At 57.2% G+C, this 18,293-nt stretch overlaps 1 protein-coding gene across 2 annotated transcripts in view; it reads right to left on the reverse strand.

Annotated features, from left to right (window-relative positions):
- Window positions 1-18,293, reverse strand: part of OSBPL5 (oxysterol binding protein like 5) — an 81,776-nt gene that overhangs the window by 33,002 nt on the left and 30,481 nt on the right. For both annotated transcript variants that reach the window (XM_055355193.2, XM_063710891.1), the window contains exons 2-7: window positions 11,793-11,949; window positions 9,265-9,347; window positions 5,121-5,201; window positions 4,780-4,881; window positions 3,206-3,409; window positions 2,322-2,406 (exon numbers count right to left, since the gene is read on the reverse strand). In XM_055355193.2, coding sequence (XP_055211168.2) covers window positions 2,322-2,406; window positions 3,206-3,409; window positions 4,780-4,881; window positions 5,121-5,201; window positions 9,265-9,347; window positions 11,793-11,928 — 691 coding nt within the window. In that variant the 5' untranslated portion in view covers window positions 11,929-11,949. The remainder of the gene's footprint in view (window positions 1-2,321; window positions 2,407-3,205; window positions 3,410-4,779; window positions 4,882-5,120; window positions 5,202-9,264; window positions 9,348-11,792; window positions 11,950-18,293) is intronic.

Below are 18,293 nucleotides of genomic sequence, written 5' to 3' on the forward strand. Positions count from 1 at the left end.
AAAGCCCCTTGGAAAAACTGGCCTCATACCTCATCTACACAGTCCCTGTACAGGGTTCCTGACCTGTGGTAAGTAAAGAATGTCACTTTCTGACAGGCCCAGGAGCTCCAAATTTATCTTGGAACCTCAAGAAGATAATAATTCACCCAACTTATAGGCATTTAATGGTACAAGTCCATGACTGGGCTCAGCTTTAAAAAAGTCTTATCTGAGATTCTTTCTATGGAACAAAGTTCCATCAAAGACAGTTTAAAAGCCTATGTAAAAACTAATTACTCTTGCTGCACTGTATATAAATAATTAGTCCAAGTATAATAAAGTAAACCAGTCCTACCACAATTTGTCCTTAGTTAAAATCGGAAACTGGAGAGAAAAAATTATGTTTCAAAAACTATAGTACAGCTGTTGTTAGATTCTACTCTTCCCTAATGTTTTTCAATTTTTGTTATTTTCTGCACTTTGGATGAAATTCTAATTTTTGTTGGCTACAGGTCTTCAAAATAATGTTTTCAATTTTTTTCCTTCATTTTTTCCCATTTTTCCTAATTTGGAGTCGCTGAAGACTAAGCTGTGCTTTCTTAAAGCCCTGCAAACTGAAGCTAGACAACTTAAACTTCAGAAGAAAATAACAGCAACCTACTTACATACATAAGCCACTTTCTTGCCTGCCTACTGATGTATGGACTTCAGAGTAATGTGGCCTATACCAATTTCCCAGGATTGTTCTTTTGTTTGTTGTTGTTTTTCTCCCTTCCTCCCACTATTTTCTCTTCATAGGACATGAGACTTCACAACCTTCTAAAAATGAGCTTTCCTAATAACTTGGGACCTACCTGTGTAGGAATAAACCGTCCTAGCCATGAGAGATCAGGTGGAACCTGAGACCAGAGACTCATTTTCTTCTAAAATGCTTTCTCCAAAAGATTTTTAAAAACGGGGGAAATGTGAAAGGAAAATATCTTGGGCTCCCAAAATCACAAAGCTAAAGGGAAAAGTCAAGCTGGGCATTGCTTGGGGCCAACCTGCCCCCCCATTCTATTCCAAGTCACCCCTCTGCTCACTGAGATAAATGCAGATCTGATTGTCTCCTTTGGAGAGGCTCATCAGAAACTCAAAGGAATGCAACCATTTGTCTCTAATCTACCTATGACCTGGAAGCCCCCTCCCGGCTTTGATTGTCCCGCCTTTCCAGACCAAACCAATGTTCATCTTGCATGTGTTGATTGATGTCTCATATCTCCCTAAAATGTATAAAACCAAACTGTGCTCGGACCACCTTGGGCACAAGTCATCAGAACCTCCTGAGGCTGTGTCACAGGCATGGCCTCAACCTTGGCAAAATAAACTTTTTTTTTTTTTTTTTTTTGAGATGGAGCCTCCCTCTGTCACCCAGGCTGGAGTGCAGTGGTGTGATCTTGGCTCACTGCAAACTCTGCCTCCTGGGTTCAAGCGATTCTCTTGCCTCAGCCTCCCGAGTAGCTGGGATCACGGGCACCCACCACCATGCCCAGCTAATTTTGTATTTTTAGTAGAGACAGGGTTTCGCCATGTTGATCAGGCTGGTCAAACTCCTGACCTCAGGTGATCCACCTGCCTCAGCCTCCCAAAGTGCTGGGATTACAGGTGTGAGCCACTGCACCCGGCCTGGCAAAATAAACTTTCTAAATTAACTGAGACCTGTCTCAGATGTTTGGGGTTCACACTGGCATGTGGTTGGAGCTCAGTAATTGTTATATGGGTGCTTTTATAAGGTCACTGGGTTCTCATAACATTGGGGTGACAGGTGGTTTTTTTTTTTTTTAAGATGGACTTTTGCTCTTGTCACCCAGGCTGGAGTGCAATGGCACCATCGTGGATTGCTGCAACTTCCATCTCCCGGGTTCAAGCAATCCTCCTGTCTCAGTCTCCCAAGTAGCTGGGATTACAGGCGCCTGCCACCACGCCTGGCTAATTTTTGTATTTTTTAGTAGAGTCGGGGTTTCACCATGTTGGCCAGGCTGGTCCTGAACTCCTGACCTCAAGTAATCTACCCGCCTTGGCTTCCCAAAGTGCTGGGATTACAGGTGTGAGCCACCACGCCTGGCTTTTGACAGGTGGTATTTTAATGTCACATTTTACTCATGGGAAAACTGAGGCTAGGCATGGGGGCTCTGTGAGTGTAGGCCTGACTCCGAGCCGGGCTCATCCTGGCCAGACTTCAGGCTGCCCCCAGGCAGTAGAAGGGACTGAATTGGGGCCACCTGTACCTGGGCTACAACCTCAAAAGGGGGTCCACTTCAGGTGGGGGCACTGGGGAGATGCGCAAGCTGGCAGGGACTCACCATCTGACTCGGAGGCGGCCCTGAAGATCAGGTAGCTGCTGGGCAGGGGCTGTGTGATGGAGCCCACGCTCTCACCTTTGGGGCCCTGGAGAGAGAGAGAGATCTGGGTGTCACCCGAGGCAACACCCAGGGCCAGCTGCACAGACAGGTCAGGCAGAACCATGCGGATCCACACCCGGGACCACCTGGACACCCCCAGGGCCACAGGGCCACCAGGTGGGGCCAGGCACCTGGCCAGGTAGACACTTGGCTGCAGAGAGGTGGGTAGGTGGGGGAGCTCTGTCCCCTTTCTTAGCTGGCAGCTCTGCCCTCAGCTTTCCAGCTCTGAGCCTCCCGACTTGGGCTGTCCAGAATCAGCAAAGGCACATCCAGGATGCCCAGTGATGTTCGAATCCCAGAGACACCATGAGTAGCTTTTTGGTGTAAGTATTTCCCGTACATGACTGCAGTCATACTAGTGTGAAAGAACCCTGATGTTTCTCTGAAATCCAAAGGTAACCATGTGTTCAGGGTTTCTCTGGTTTCCCACCCGTTAGAGCTGGCAGGGCAGCCCCGGGTTAGGAGGGGTGAGGGCTGGGCGCTGTTCCTTGGCCACCCCTGGGGAGCAGCCACTGTTGTCCCTCCTGGACAGCAGCTGGGTGAGGGGCTGGGGTGACCTTGGTGCCACCATGCCACCTCCTTGCAGCCTACTGTGTGCTTCACATGGAGCACCAGTGGCCATATCTGATCCCCTGGCCACATGTGGGGCTCAGAGAAGGTGAGAGACCTGCCCAAGGCCCCAAGGGGGCCATTCAGCTGGTTGGCTCCACCCTCCACCAGGGCCCTAGGAATGAGCCCCTTGGCCCTACGGGGCCTCTGTCTTCAACCCCACCCCTCCGCAGCACCTTCACGGCCCAGACGGACTGATCCAGCGGGTGGAAGAGCTTGAAGCAGAAGCCGTCCTTCTTGGAGGGCCGCTCGATGAGCTCGCAGCAGTGTAGCAGCACCGTGCCCACCCACTGGCCCACCTTGGGCGTCTTGTAGATGAGCAGCACCCCCGGCTTCAGCACGCACCACAGCTTGGTCCAGCTCTTCAGGGTGCCGCGGATCTGCAGGGAGGATGCTGGCGTCAATACCCACCCTCTGGGGCTGCCACCCCTGGGGCATCTTGATGGCTTGGCGGGGAGCCAGGCACAGACCAGGGTGGGCTGCCGAGGGGCCCTTCCCCTCCCTCACTCCCCCACACCAGTTTGGAACTCACCCCTTCCTCACCCTCACTCCCTGGGGTGATATTCTGTGTCTATCGTGTGCCCGAGCAGGGTCCAAGCCGCGGCAAGCAGTGCCCCAGAACTCAGAGTGGAACTCAGGGCAGGGTCCTTGTTCAGTTTTTAAAAGGAGCCCATGTGTTATGGTGAATGCAAAGAAATACGTGGCAGCAGGGACAGATTTACTTGTGAGGGTCATGTGGGTCAAGTTCAAGGTCAAGGGCCTCAGGGAGGAACCAGCAATGAGTGGTGTGACTATTGTAACTGGCAGCTTTGTAAATTCTTTTTTTTTTTTTTGAGACAGAGTCTCTGTTGCCCAGGCTGGAGGTGCAGTGGTGCTATCTTGGCTCACTGCAACCTCCGCCTCCCAGGTTCAAGCGATTCTCCTGCCTCAGCCGCCCAAGTAGCTGGGATTACAGGTGCCCGCCACCTGCCTGGCTAATTTCTGTATTTTTAGTAGAGACAGGGTTTTGCCATTTTGGACAGGCTGGTCTCAAACTCCTGACCTCAGGTGATCCACCCACCTTGGCCTCCCAAAGTGTTGGGATTACAGGTGTGAGCCACTGCACCCGGCCTGGCAGCTCTGTAAATTCTGAAAGTAGTTGTCTTCTTTTCTCATTCTAAATACTCACTTTTGCACCTAACTTTTGATGCATCATTTTGGTATGTGGGTAGAAGGAGCCTACATGGGCCTGGGCTCTGCAGACACCAGGGCTGGGCACACTTATCTGGTATGCGTTGCCCAGCAGCCTTGGAGTTGGGCAGTTTTACCTCCACTGTGCACAAGGGGAAACGGAGGCTCAGAGGCGAGTGAATGGCCACGGTCTCCGTGAGGTCTGAACACAGGACACCCGGCCCTGATGTGGGGTCCTCTCCCAGAAACCAGAGCAATGTCTCCCTCCCCAGTGCCCTCCGCCCACTGGCCAGGCCCCACCTTATTTGGAAATGGGGTCTTTGCAGACATAATCAGGTGAAGATGGGGCTACACTGGAGTAAGGTGGCCCTAATTCCTACCGCCGGTGTCCTTATAAAAAGGGGGAGAGACAGGTGGATAAGGAAAGGCCTCATGAGGACGGAGCAGAGGCTGCAGTGATAACGGCTAGATGCAGGGAAGTGAATTTCCATCGTTTCAGGCCACCTGGTTTGTGGTCCTTTGTTATGGCAGCAGCACGCTGACCCGTGTCCTGAGTGGCCGGAGGCCAGGCATCACCTACCTTCAGGCTGTCAGCCATGATGACCACGCTGGGGTCTGTCAGAGCGCTGAGCAGCTGCCGCGTGGCACGCTTCTTCTCCTGCCGGTAGTTCTCCTTCTGCGCCTGGGCCCGGGGCACCCGCGGTGGGTCATGGGAGAAGGCACCGAGCTGCCCCAGCTCCTCTCACCGTCCAGCCCAGGGATGGGTCCAGGGGCAGGGGCAGGAGAGGAAGTAGGGGGTGTGGAGGCGACCAGGTGTGGTTTGTCCCCTCCTTTTGACAGGTGGGGAGGGTGACCTCCCCGGCTCAGGTGGCCGTCGGTCTGACAATGACACTGCTGCACCCTCCCCGGGCCCGGGCTCACCTTGAGAGTCTCCTTCTTGGTGACCCTGGCGGTGGGGGACACACATTCCTTGTCTGACCCGTTGCACAGCCTGTACTCTGCCTGAAAGAGAGAGGTGGGTATGCAGGACAGGGCACAGGGACTGGCCCAGGGCTAGGAGCCCAGGTTGGCCTGATGCCAAGGATATGAGGGCAGAAGTCAGAGAAGGGCGCTCCACTCGTTTCCCGCCTGGCACCCTCCATCCCCCCCACCAGCACTTCCGGGGCTGCCATGGGGGGATGGAAGAACAAGGGTGGCTGACGAGAGACCCTCCATGGGCATGCGCCAGTGACAGGAGGGGACCCATCCTCCCCGGGGCACATGCTGGGATGGGGCAGGGTGGTCAGGAAGGAGGAAAATGTGGGGACATCAGGGTTCAGGGCTGACTTCCTACGGGTCTGACTGAGCCCTGAGGGACAGCCGTCTTTGAGGGGACACCTGGGAGGCCGCTGAGGAAAGCAGTCAGGGTGCCAGAGGGTGGAGTTCGCAGAAGAGGAGCTTGGCGGCGGCCATGAGATGGTGGCAACAAGCACTCAGGCTGGGTCTCTGGGGACCAGCCCTTCCTCCACCCAAAAGAACAGCTTCCTTGCCTTGTCTTCCCCCCATGGTACCAAGCATGGCTGCTCCTTGGCCATTGCATGTGCCCAGCTCTGGGCAGGGCCAACATACTGGTGGGGGGTGTGTAGTGGGGGTGCCCACCCCATCCCCTGGGAGCCATGGGCAGAGGTCACTGTCCAGGCCCGAACCTGAGCCCAGCACGTGGCTGACTGCACGGGCCCAGGGCGGCAGTCCCAATATCTTGGAGGCAGAAGGGGGCCACGGTTCTTCTACAGATGGGGAACCTGAGGCAGGGTAGGGGGCGAGTTGGGACACAGAACCAGGTCTAAAGCCTGCAGGCTGGGGACAGCAAGCTACGACCCGAATCCTGCCTGCTGCCTCCTTCCGCGTGGTCTGCCTCCTTCCGCGTGGTCCACAGTTTTAATCAGTTGAAAAAAAATCACAAGAATAATTTGTGAGATGTGAAAATTATATGAAATTCAAATGAGGAGTCCATAAATAAGGTTTTCTTGGCACACGGCCAGGCGATCCCGGCAGGCGTTGTCTGTGGCTGTTCTCGTGCTTGGATGGCTGCGCTGAGTACCTGGAACGGAGCCTGCGCCGCAGCGGGGCCTAAATGCCGTCTGGCCTTTTCCAGAGAAAGCGTGCCCGCCCTGCCCTGCTCTGGCTGGGCGTCTGCGAGTGCTCAGCACTTTCCAGCGGAGCCTCCAGGGAGAGGAAAGCCTCCCTCAGGGCTTCTCCTGCCTAGAAGCCCTGGGCGCTGGGGACTGCCCCCACCCCAATCATGATGGTGCTAAGTACAGAGCTAAAGCCTTGTCTGCTGGGGCACCAGGTCCTGTTCGGGTGCTGCCTGTATTCATCCCCCTCATTCTCCAGCCATGCATGAGGTGGGGCCGGTTATTGTCCCTATTTTATTTCTGTGCCTGGGAAATCAAGGCACAGAGAGGTGGAGAGCTAGCAAGGGGCAGGGCATGGAACTGTTCCACGGACTGGCGGTCCTGGTAGCACTGGGCACCAGGCTTGGCCTTAGGCACTGAGGTTAGAAAATAAAGATGCCAGTGTCCTGCTCTTTCAGGGAGAGACAGACCAGCCACCAGCACGCAGAGGCGGGAGGAGCCAGGGGTCAGGTGAGCGCTGCGGTTCTGCGTTCTGTGCATGGATGTAAGCACATTAGATCCCACAGCTCAGATCATCGTTGTTATTATCAGCATTGTGCAGAGGAAGAGCCTACGCACAGAGAGGTTCAGAAACCTGCCCAAGGTCACACAGCTAATAAGGAGCTGAGCTGGGACTGAACCCAGGCAGTGTTGCTCCATTGTGGCACTTTCTTAGCCAAGTAAGAGCATTCAGGATCACAAGAAGAAAAGGGCACAAGATGGGGTGCCTGGGGGGCTCTGACTTGGAAGCAGTCTTTGGGCTGATGATGAGTGATGAGAAGGAGGCAGATCTGAGTGATGAGGCATATGCTGGACCCTGGCCAGTTGACAGGCCTCCAGGGACCCAGGCTGGCAGAGAAGGTGTCCTAAGTTGCCCTCCTGGGAGTCCCCTGAGCCAGGATCTTGTTCATGATGCCCTTAGTTACCTTGGCACATGGTGTTCCCAGCCTGGAATGCTTTTCCCTGTGGCTGGGTAGCCCCTGCTCCTTTCTTTCTCAGGCTCCCTGAGCTGCTTCCCCAGAAGCAGGACAGCTCATATCCCTGCTGGCACAGGTCCTGGTGACACACACCACCCTTGGCCCGCCCAGGACTTTTGCAATACAACCACGCAGCCGTTTCTGTGGTGAACTGATGATTGTCTGTGGCTTCCACTAGGGGAGGGTTCTACCCTACTGCCCATTCACACCGGCAGCTGGGGGCTTAGCAAGCATCTTGAATGAATGAATGGATGAATGGATGGATGGATGGATGGATGGATGGATGGATGGATGGATGGATGGACGCATGAACCTGCTGCCAATTCCCCTCTGCCCAGCTTCCCACTAGATGCAGCTGAATGGAGCTGTGCGTATTTGAGGCAACAGGGGAAGAGAGAGGCAAGACCGCATGGCATGGGATGGAGCACTTGCAACCCCTGCTCCCCAACTGGGCAGGACCCTTGGGTCTGGTCACTGCAGCCCCTGTAGCCCCAGCACTGCAGAGAGTGCCTGCCCACTCCTCCCTCCTGCAGGCCAGGTGGGTACCCCGTCCAGGCACGCCAGGTCCTCTGCTCACTCCTCAGTGCTACTGTGCATCAGTGACAGTGCCACAAGGAGGCACCTGAGAGATGAGAAGTGCTGCTCAGAACTGTGAACTTCAGGCTGACCAGAACTTTGCAACCTATGAAAATTCCTTAAAAATATAATTTAGAACCACCTACGGAATGGGAGGAAGTAGTCGCAAATCATGTATTGGATAAGGACCTAGTATCCAAAATGCATAAAGAACTCTTGCAGCTCAGCAACAAAAAGGCAAACAACCCATTCCAAAAATGGACAAATAACTGGAATAGACATTTCTCCAAACAGGACATACAAATGGCTAATGGGTGCACGAAGATGTTCAATGTTATCCGTCATTAGAGATGCAAACTGAAGCCGCAGTGAGATGCTACTTCATACCCACTAGGATAGCTATAAAAATAATGCAAAAAAGAACAAATCACGCCTGTAATCCCAGCACTTTGGGAGGCCGAGGCGGGTGGATCATGAGGTCAGGAGATCAAGGCCATCCTGGCTAACATGGTGAAACCCGTCTCTACTAAAAATACAAAAAAATTGGCCGGGCTTGGTGGCGGGTGCCTGTAGTCCCAGCTACTTGGGAGGCTGAGGCAGGAGCATGGCGTGAACCCGGGAGGCGGAGCTTGCAGTGAGCCGAGATCGCGCCACTGCACTCCAGCCTGGGCGACAGAGCGAGACTCCGTCTAAAAAAAAAAAAAAAAAAATACAAAAAATTGGCCGGGCGTGGTGGCAGGCACCTGTAGTCCCAGCTACTCGGGAGGCTAAGGCAGGAGAATGGCGTGAACTTGGGAGGCGGAGCTTGCAGTGAGCTGAGATCGTGCCACTGCACTCCAGCCTGGGTGACAGAGGGAGACTCCATTTCAAAGAAAAAGGAAAAAAGAAAACAACAAATCAGAAAATAGCAAGCGTTGGTGAGGATGTGAGGAACTGGAGCCCTTGTGCACTGTGGGTGGCCATGTAAGATGGTGCAGCCGCTGGGAAAGGAGTTTGGCAGTTCCTCCAAAAGTTAAACAGAGAATTTTGAGAGTTCTGTATTATCCTGGAATTACCATGTGACCTAGCAATTCCAATTACTCTAGGTTTATACCTGAGAGAACTGAAAACTGATAGTCAAATACACGTGCACACATGTTCACGGAAGCGTTTTTCGTGACAGCTATATGGTGAAAACAGCCCAAATATCCACCAGCAGCCCTCCCGGAGCAGCACAGTCTAGGATTGGGAGCTGTTTCCCCGGAACAGGCTGGAATGGCAGGCTCAGCTGGACGCCCTGCTGTCCTTTTCCCCAGCCGTTTCCTGCTGTCCCCAGAGCCAGGCTCTGGCTCATGGATCCTCCTATACCCAGGCTCTTACCGGTGGCACCTTCGTGGCAGAGCTTGGGGTCGGGGGCCCTTCATCCCTGGGCAGCGACGGGCCGTTGGGCTCCATGTCCTTCCCTGCAAGAGAGCAGTGGGAGTGAGGACCCAGGCATGGTGGGCGTGGCCGGGCTTCTCAGGCCGCTGCCTGGTGTGAGGCAGGCGAAGGGTGGGTGCGGATGACCTGGGAGGGGCAGGAAGTCAGCTGGAGGTGGTGGCAGGAACAGGACACTGCCTGAGAGGTGTAATAAACGCCAGCGTCACTGTGGGAGGAGTGTGCCAGGAGAACTGGCAGGGCCTCCAGGACCTACAGGGAGGAAGCTGGGACAGGAGCTGGTAGGAACTGGCATCCTGGGCCTGCTGTAGTGTGCAATTTGGGGTCTGTGAAGGCCAGAGTCCCCAGTTTTCAGAAAAAGAATGTGACATCCAGTCTCAAAGACACACGGCAGGTTTGGGGCCCCTGGACTGTGCATCCCCCTGGCTGGATGCTGCTGGCCCCTGCGTGCTGGGCTCTTGCTAGGAGGTGGTCAGCCCTGTCTGCCATCCTACCCTGGCAGGCTGGGTAAGGAGGGAGAGGCGAAGGAGGGAGATCTGAGGTGTCTGTGTTTGCTCCTGGGGGAAATGGCCTCCCCTTCCCCGGCTTTGTTTGCTTTGGTGCCAGTTTCCCAAGGTACGATTTCTGGACAGGAGGAAGGAGGAGATGGCTGCAGGGGAAGCCTGAGGTCTGCCCAGCAGGGCCGCTCCCGCTGCTTCCTGTGGCTGGTGGGCGAGGGTTGACTGCCCCGGTCCCTGGCACTGAGACTCGCAGGGGCTGGGGGCTGGAGTGAACCCCATCCTGCCAAGGCCACAGGCGACAGGCCAGCAACAGGCTGGGTGCGTGGACAGACGCCACAGACCAGCTGGAAGGCCTGGGGTCTATAGCCGTCCTTCCCTGACAGCCCTGGGCAGGGACTGGATGGGGACGAAGAATGGAAAAGCCAGGACGGTGGCCTGAGGAAGGGGTTCTGTCCAAAGGTCCTGGACCGTGGCCACTCACAGTCACAGAACATCGCTGCCCCTGGCTGGCAGTGGCTGCTCCCCCACCTGGGAGCCTCTGCTTCCCCATCTGCAGAGTGCTACGCCCCTGACCCGGAGTGCTGGGGGGGAGGCCAGCAGGAGCGCTCTTCCCTCTGGCACTTTCTCATATGGTTCTAGGGGCTTGGCCTGTGGCCGCCAGCAAACTACTTTCCATGTGGATGCTGCCTCCTGGCCGGGAGGACTCAAAGGCTGGGGCCCTTGGACCACTCAAAGGGATAGGGTGCCGGTGCCTGGGCAGGGGGAAGTCAGCACTGGTCCTTCTCCTCACAGCCTGTCCACACCCACCCCACTCCCTTGGCCTGGGACCTGCCGCTTCCGTTCCTCGGAAAAGGCCCTTCCTAGCACGTGTTCTGCACCGCCTGGGCCAGGGGCTCGGCGGTCCGAGTCCCTCTGAAACTGACCAGCAGCTGGGACCCGGCCCTTCCCCTCCCCACCCCTGCTTCTAAGCCTCCGGCCAGGGTGACCGTGACAGCAGAGAATAAAAGGTGTAGGATTTACCTTGCCGGGTGTTGAGTGCCCCTGCCTGCCACAGCACCTTCAGCAAGGCCACCTCTACACTGGGACTCTATTTTTCCATCTATTGGATGGGACTTTGGCTGCGACCATCCACATGCCCCTCGAGCCTGGGTGGTGGGTCTGCCCAATGCTCTCCCACTCCCCCCAGGGCAGGTGAGATGACCATGGCCAGGCAGGGCTGGGGCTCCCACTTCCTCAGCCCCAAAGCAGGCAGTGGGAGGAGGGGGGGCAGAGCTGGGGAGAGGCCCCCCAGGCAGGTGTCTGCCCCTACCTCCTACTCTCAGGGGAACAGGGGAGGAAGGGCTGGGTTTTCTGGGGGACAGCAGTCACAGCTCAGCCTTGGCTTGGGCAGGGGTTGTGCATAGTTAGGTGCCAGGGAGGGGCCTGGAGAGTGGCAGCATTGGCGGGCAGAGGTTCTGAGTCTGTGTGCGGGGTGCTTTATCTACAATTGCACGAAGGCAGGCCTGGTTCCAGCTGTCGCCTCTCAGAGCCCAGGACCCATGTATAGCTGGGAGTAGGTACTAATATTGTCCCATTTTATAGATCAGTCAACTGAGGCCTAGAGAGGTCAAGTAGCTGGCCTGGGGTTACCCTGCCAGGACTGGGGCTCAGGCCACCTATCCCTGGAGCCTGCACTCCATAACTCCCAAAGCCTGGGCTGACTTTGGGATGACTGCACTCCATAACTCCCAAAGCCTGGGCTGTGGGAACCCCCTCCTCAACCAGATGGGCTTCACCTGGCCCCGCAGGTCAAGCCAAGAAGCCGTATTACCTGGCGCTCTACCAAGCTACAACCGTTTGATCATGAAACCCACGCAGCCCCCAGCATGGAAGCTGTGGACCTCAAGGGGCACAGAGGGGTTGGGCCGCCCGGGGTCACCCCACCGGGCCCAAGCTGAGGGCCAGGTTGCCCTGCCCACGGCCGGCACTTACCTGGGCTGAGTGGGTAGAGCTCATTGTCTCCGCCGAGGAGCAAGTTCCGGGTGAGCTTCCGGGGGTCGACTTTCTGAGGGGTGGAGGAAGGTGGACACAGGGAGAAGCGGCGCCGGAGGAAGGCCTCCTCCTTCATGCTGTGGGCGCTCGGGGGCTTCTGGAAGGAAGGAAGGCGGGGCAGCAGGAGGTCACCGCCCCGGAAGGGGCTTCAGAGCCACGTGGTGGGGGTGCCCCTGGCTGAGAAGTGCCCGTCTCAGGGGACTTCTGAGGCAGGGTGAGGAGGGCCTGGGCCCTGGGAGCCTGGTGGTGGGTGGTCAGCCAGGACAGCCCAGCTCAGGCGAATGGCTTTGGCTGGTGCCAGCCCTTTCCACGCCTGGCAGTAGGGCTGGACGGAGCCCTGGTCAGAGAGGCCACCACCCTCGGAAGATGTCCTTCTCAGAACCCCCACCCCAGGTTCTGTGAGACCCTGGCCGCAGCCAAGCAGACCCACTTGGAGACACAGGTTTTCCCTCCCGCATTTCGCTCCCACGTGACAGCACTTTGTGGTGGGGAGGAGTCTAGAGCTTCCATGGAGAAGATGCACGGGGGTGAGACCAGGTGGCCCCTGAGCACCAGGGAGTGGCTGGCACGGTGTTGGGCAGTCCGGGAGCCTGGCCTGCCATCCACCTAAGGGTCCCAGGAGCGCCTCGCCTCTGGTTAAGCCCGCCTGAAGCTTGGGTGCCCCAACGGTTTCAGTTGCACCCACATGCACCCCAGCAAGAGAGGGAGCTCTGGGCGCTCACAGCCAGGCACACCTGCGTCCACGCCCAGCCCAAGACGTTGCATTCCCAGTGGGAGCTTCCTTGCTGCTTCACAAAAGAGGGAGGCCCCACAGCCAGGCCCTGACACCCACCTGCCTCGCTCTCCCAGTCCCGCCCACTGGCAGACCTGCCTTTCCCCTGTGGGTTCAGAAGCGGGTTTCTTGTTTCCTCCCCTGGAAGGAGAGAGGACAACAGGCGGTCCCCTCTGTCCTGCTCCCTACCAGCCCTACCCCTAGTAGTGCTGGGCCAAGCAGAGGATAACTGATTGCAGTCACGCCTTTGCAGGCACTTGAAGTTGACGGCGCCGGATCCACCGAGGTCTCAGCCCATTTTACAGATGAGAAAATCATGGCTCAGGGAGTGGAAGGCCTCGCCCTGTAATCGTGACCTGACAAGGGTTGGCAGAGCATCCCCTCCAGCTTCTCATCTTGTGTCCACTTCCCAAGGGCGAGCTCCTTAAAAACTACTGGTCAATTTTCCTCCTTTCCCAATTTTCTGGGGCTGCTTCCTGCTGCCTCTGGGTAGGCCAGTGGCATCCTGCCAAGCACGGGACAAAGGCCTCGATTTCTCCCATGGTCCTGGGCTTTGCTGGGGGGGCCTCAGACATACAGAGCCTTTCCTGCTGTGGCTTCAGGAGTGGGCGGGGGGCCCAGGGTGTCTCTGGTCCTGGGAGCTTCTCTCCACCACCCCAGAGCCCCCTCTGTGCCCCCAGTCCTGAAGTCAGAGTGGGGAGGGGCTCCAAGGCTGCAGCCAGGCTGGGCCAGCCCCTCCCTCACCCGGCCCCTGGCTCAGCTCATGACCTTGGCCATCTTACACACAGGGCAGCTGGCTTCAGAGAGGCTGGCGTTTTGGCCCAGGTCACAGAGCTAACAATCAGCAATGCCCGTCCTTAAGCCAGGTGGAACCGATCCTAAAACTCAGCCACTGAGCGTCTGCCCACTCAGTGTCTCAGCTTGGCTCAGCCAACCTGCCGCAGGGAAGCAGGCAGATGGGAAGTCCTGCCCCTACTTGTCAATCACAACAAACATGTCCTACTTGCCCAGGTGCAGCTCAGGCTGGGAACCAGCAGCTGAGTGGAGGCCGGGCTTACTCAGACAGCTGAGATTTTCTGGGCACCCAGGCTGGGCTGGGCACCAGGCAGCCAATGTAAGTGAGCAGCGATCCTGCTCTCAGGACCCACAGAGAGCCCTGGAATGTCCCAGGCAGTGTGGTGACAGAGATTCCCAGGTAGGTCTCCCTCACTCGGAACCTCCTGGGGCAGGGAGAGGGGCTCAAAACCTAGCCTCAGCTGCCCTGTCTGGCTGTCTGCTCCAGTTCCACCTGGGCCAAGGTAGAAAGGGCATAGGGGATCTTGGTACCTTTCTGCTCAGATACCCCACATGCCTTCTCCCAGCACCAATGACAGCCAGTGGGACTTCTTAGTCTGTGAGTGCCATCATCCACTCATCTATACACCACAGTCTCCCGCTCCCTTGTATCCCTCCATCTATACATACATACATCTCCCTTCCAGGCATCCATCCATCCATCCATCCATCTACCCACCCACCCACCCATCCATCCATCCATCCATCCATCCATCCATCCACCCATCCATCCATCCATTCATCCATCCATCCATCCATCCATCCATCCACCCATCCATCCATCCATTCATCCATCCATCCATCCATCCATCCATCCATCCATCTACCCACCCATCCATCCATCCATCCATCCATCTACCCACCCACCCACCCACCCACCCATCCATCCATCCATCCATCCATCCATCTACCCACCCACCCACCCACCCATCCATCCATCCATCCATCCATCCATCTACTGTCATCCCATCTATCCACCAATCCATCCATCCATCCACCCATCCATCCATCCATCCATCCATCCATCCATCCATCTACTGTCATCCCATCTATCCACCAATCCATCCATCCATCCACCCATTCATCCATCCATCCATCCATCCATCCACCCACCCATTCATTCATCCGTCCATCCATCCACCCATTCATCCATCTGTCTATTCATCCACCCATCTATTCATCCATCCGTCTATTCATCCATCCATCTACTGTCCTCCCATCCATCCATACACCCACCCACCCACCCATTCATCTATCCATCCATCCATCCATCCTCCCAGGCATCCATCCATCCATCCACCATCTTCCCATCCATCCACCTACCCATTCATTCATCCATCCATCCATCCATCTACCCACTCATCCATCCATCCACCAACCAAACCATCCATCCATCCTCCTGTCCATCCATCCATCCATCCATCCATCCATCCATCCATCCATCCATCCACCCATCCGCCCACCCTCCCTCCCTTTCAGGCATCCATCCATCCATCCATCCATCCACCCACCTGCCACCCCTCTATCCCTCCATGAAGCTCTCCAGCCAGTCAGCTGACCTGCCTGATTCCACCTTCCTTCCCATTCACCTCACACTCAGACACATCTGAGGTGGTATTCAAATAATGTCTGAAACACTGATACGGAACAGACACTCACCAATCCAAATGCAATACAGGTGTGTACCAGGGACTATCACTCTGTGTGCCAACAACCCCAGACCAGTGTCCAGTGCCCCGGGCCCTGCAGACCACCTCTGACCCACTCAGACAGGGTGGGCAGCAGCTCTCATCACAAGGCATCCTGGTCTGTGGAGCCCTTCTGGAGCCCCCCATCCCTTGGACTTCCTGATGCCCTACAGCTGAGAGGTGCCTGCTGAGTGCCCCCAAATGGTCACCTGGTGGGGAGGTGTTTTGTTCATTTTAAAGGCCACATCTCCCCAGTGGCTCCATATGGCATTTAGAACAAATCCAGTCTCATCCTGTCCCTGTTCCCCAAGCCCTCCCGCCACCCCATTCCCCAGCCCACTCTGTCGCCCACTCTGCTCCAGCCACACTGGCCCCTTTATGTTCCCATTCCTGCTGAATGCGCCCGCCCACCATCTCCACATGGCCCGGTCCTCCTCAAATTCCACTCTCAGCTTCAATGTCACTTCCCGGAGGCTTGGCCACTCTGGGAGTCAATTCAGATTCTCCACATAGCACTGGGAGTCCTTGGAGGGCTCCACATTGCACTTCTTTGTTCTTCGCACACTCCTCTCCCACCAGATGCAGCGCAGGTGAGGGGTGGTGGGGTCTGATCATGGCTCTGTCCCAGCAGCCAAGGCAGGGACACGCGGCAGGTGCTTCCCATGTGTTTGGATTCACACAGGCTGCCTGTCATGTGTCGCACGGCTCCGGGGTGGAGACCCTGGGTGGTTGTGCAGCAGGCACTCCCCATTGGAGGTGCCTGGGGTGCCTGCCTGCCTCCCCACTGTTCCTGAGGTCTCCAGGACAGGGCAGAGTCCTCAGAGAGGTGAGCAGGGTTAGTTTTAGGGCTGATTTCCACTGGAACCCTAGTGAGGTTCCCATCCCCCGGCCATCTGCCACGCCAGGTGTTGCCTAAGGAATAACGGAAAGTTGGCATCTGCAGGGTGTGAGCTGCTGAGGAATGAGGCCCTCTTGGCGCTGGTAGGACTTTCATCCACTGCAGTGAAAGCTGAAGGCTGGGAGCCCCAGGGAGCACAGCCCCTGATGGGAACCCCCCATGAGGGGAGGGAGAGAAGGAAAGAAGGATGGGTCGACAAGGAAACAGACACGCTGGCTGAGGCAGCAGCGACCTGGGATCCCACTCAAACTGGGAAACGCAAAAGGCCTGTTATCGCCACTGCCCTGCACTGCCTGCGGGGAAGCCCCGGGCCACGCTCCAGCCACCAAGAACTCCAGGTGGACCCTCTAGGCCCAGCCCTCAGGATTCTGCCTGCCTGAGGCCACCCAAGGTTGATATGGCGGTCGCTCTCAGCGGCCTCCATGCCCTGGGGGGCTGGCCTGTCCCTGACACCAGCAGCACCTTCACCCCCAGAGCCCTCAGTGACTCTCTGCTCATCTGTACACAGCTGGGCCTCAGCCTGCAGTTGCCAAACCCTTTTCCGCCACTGTGCATGGTGCTGCGTCCATCTCCAGCTGTGATCTCATCCTGCCCCCACAGTCCTGAAGTCCAAGTGCAGGAGGGGACGCTGTGGGGCTTGGGAGGAAGGAGCCCCAGAGTGCCCCTCCCGCGGTGAGACTGTCCCTGGGGCCAAAGAGGAAGTGTGGGCAATTCCAGTCTGAAAGGTCACGTTTCTGCCTGGTGGGGCCCCAGCCCCGAGACCCCAAGGTCCCCTAAGGAGGCTCATTCTGGAGGCCAGGGAAGAGGGAGTGGCTGCGGAGGAAGGCGGGGCTTGGTGGGTGGGGGGGGGTCACTAGATGTATGTGGTCCCCAGTGCCCAGCTCTGCCCAAGCCTCGGAGGAGGGAAGGGTGCAGGCCTGGAGCTCAGAAACAGGCAGGCGACAGGTGGGCCCGGAAGCCACCACCTGACCCCAAGTCCAAATCAGCCACAACCCTCTTCTGCAGCTTCCATTCCTGGGGGGCCTAAGGAAATGTCCTCTTCCAATGTCACATCAGATGCTGGGTCGCCTCGTGGGCCTCCTGCTGTCACCAGACAGGACAGGAAGGGCCTCCTGCTCTCCTCCAGGGGCCCTGTGTTTGCCACTGTAGCCATCCGCTGGCCACCCAGCAGGCACAACTTCCATTGTTGGGGGTTGCCTGTTACCCCAGGAACCAATTCTCCCAGTGCCCCTTGCCTGGGGGAGCGCCAGGTTTTGTTCAGCTGTTGGGCAGACCTAGTGACTAGGGTGGGGGCCACTATTCCTAGTCCAGAGTGAGCCAGGCCCACTCCCCAGCCTGTGAAGGCTCAAGGTGAGCAGGGCTGGCCCCCCAGCCCCTCCTCCTGCTGGTCCCTAGCCCATCCCAGGTGGGTGCCCTGCCCAGCCGCTCTTCTCAGTCATGACTTTGTGCCTCTTTGGGCCTTTTGGAAAGGAGGGAGGGAGGCACCAAAAGGGAACACTTTGGACTTGGGTCGGGGTGGAGACCCGCTGTCCACCGAAAGAATGGGCTCTGAGCGGAGCCTCCTCTGCCATGTGGCAGGATGGGCCGGGGAGCCCACAGGGGCTGGGCTTCAGCTGCGTGAGTGGGTCTCCTCAGAGGTCTGCTGGGACTTGCGGGTGGGGTGAGGGTGATCCTGTGACCCAGAGAGGGGCTGAGGCTGAGGGTGGGGGAGGGGCAAGTGTGGGTGTCGGGTGCAGGCCCGTGGGCAGGGCCAACCACCAGCCTGGGAGAGCTGACAGTCCCACTTGTGGTCCCACTAGGCTGGAGAGGGAACGTGGGAGAAGCTCGGCCCATGGAAGGCCCCCCTTTCTCTGCACCCCAGCCCCCGAGCTGGGCTTTTGCTTCTGCCTGGCCGTCTGCAGGGGGCTCCTCCTTCTTCCTTGGAGACCCAGACCCTTTGTCCAAGAACGTTTCCCCAGCTGTCGGTCCTCAGGAGCAGCTGACCGCCCCCGTCCATCTCTTTGGACCTGAAGTGCGCCCTGGCGGTGCTTTGCTTTGGCCTGGGTGGGTTCCCCTGAACTGAGCTGTGCTGAGCTGGGCAGGGCCGTGCTTCCGCTAAGGGGACACTGGCCCAGCTGACTTCCTTGACTACTCAAGCATCTCTGGACCCAGTTGGACGGGGCACACACAGGGGCCAACTCTGCATCTCTAGAATGAATTCGCTCATGGCTGGAAGGGGGCTTGAGAGACGCTGGAGCTGCTAAGGGCCG

The sequence above is a fragment of the Gorilla gorilla genome, chromosome 9 (genome assembly GCF_029281585.2).
Source record: "Gorilla gorilla gorilla isolate KB3781 chromosome 9, NHGRI_mGorGor1-v2.1_pri, whole genome shotgun sequence".
Classification (NCBI taxonomy): Eukaryota; Metazoa; Chordata; class Mammalia; order Primates; family Hominidae; genus Gorilla; species Gorilla gorilla.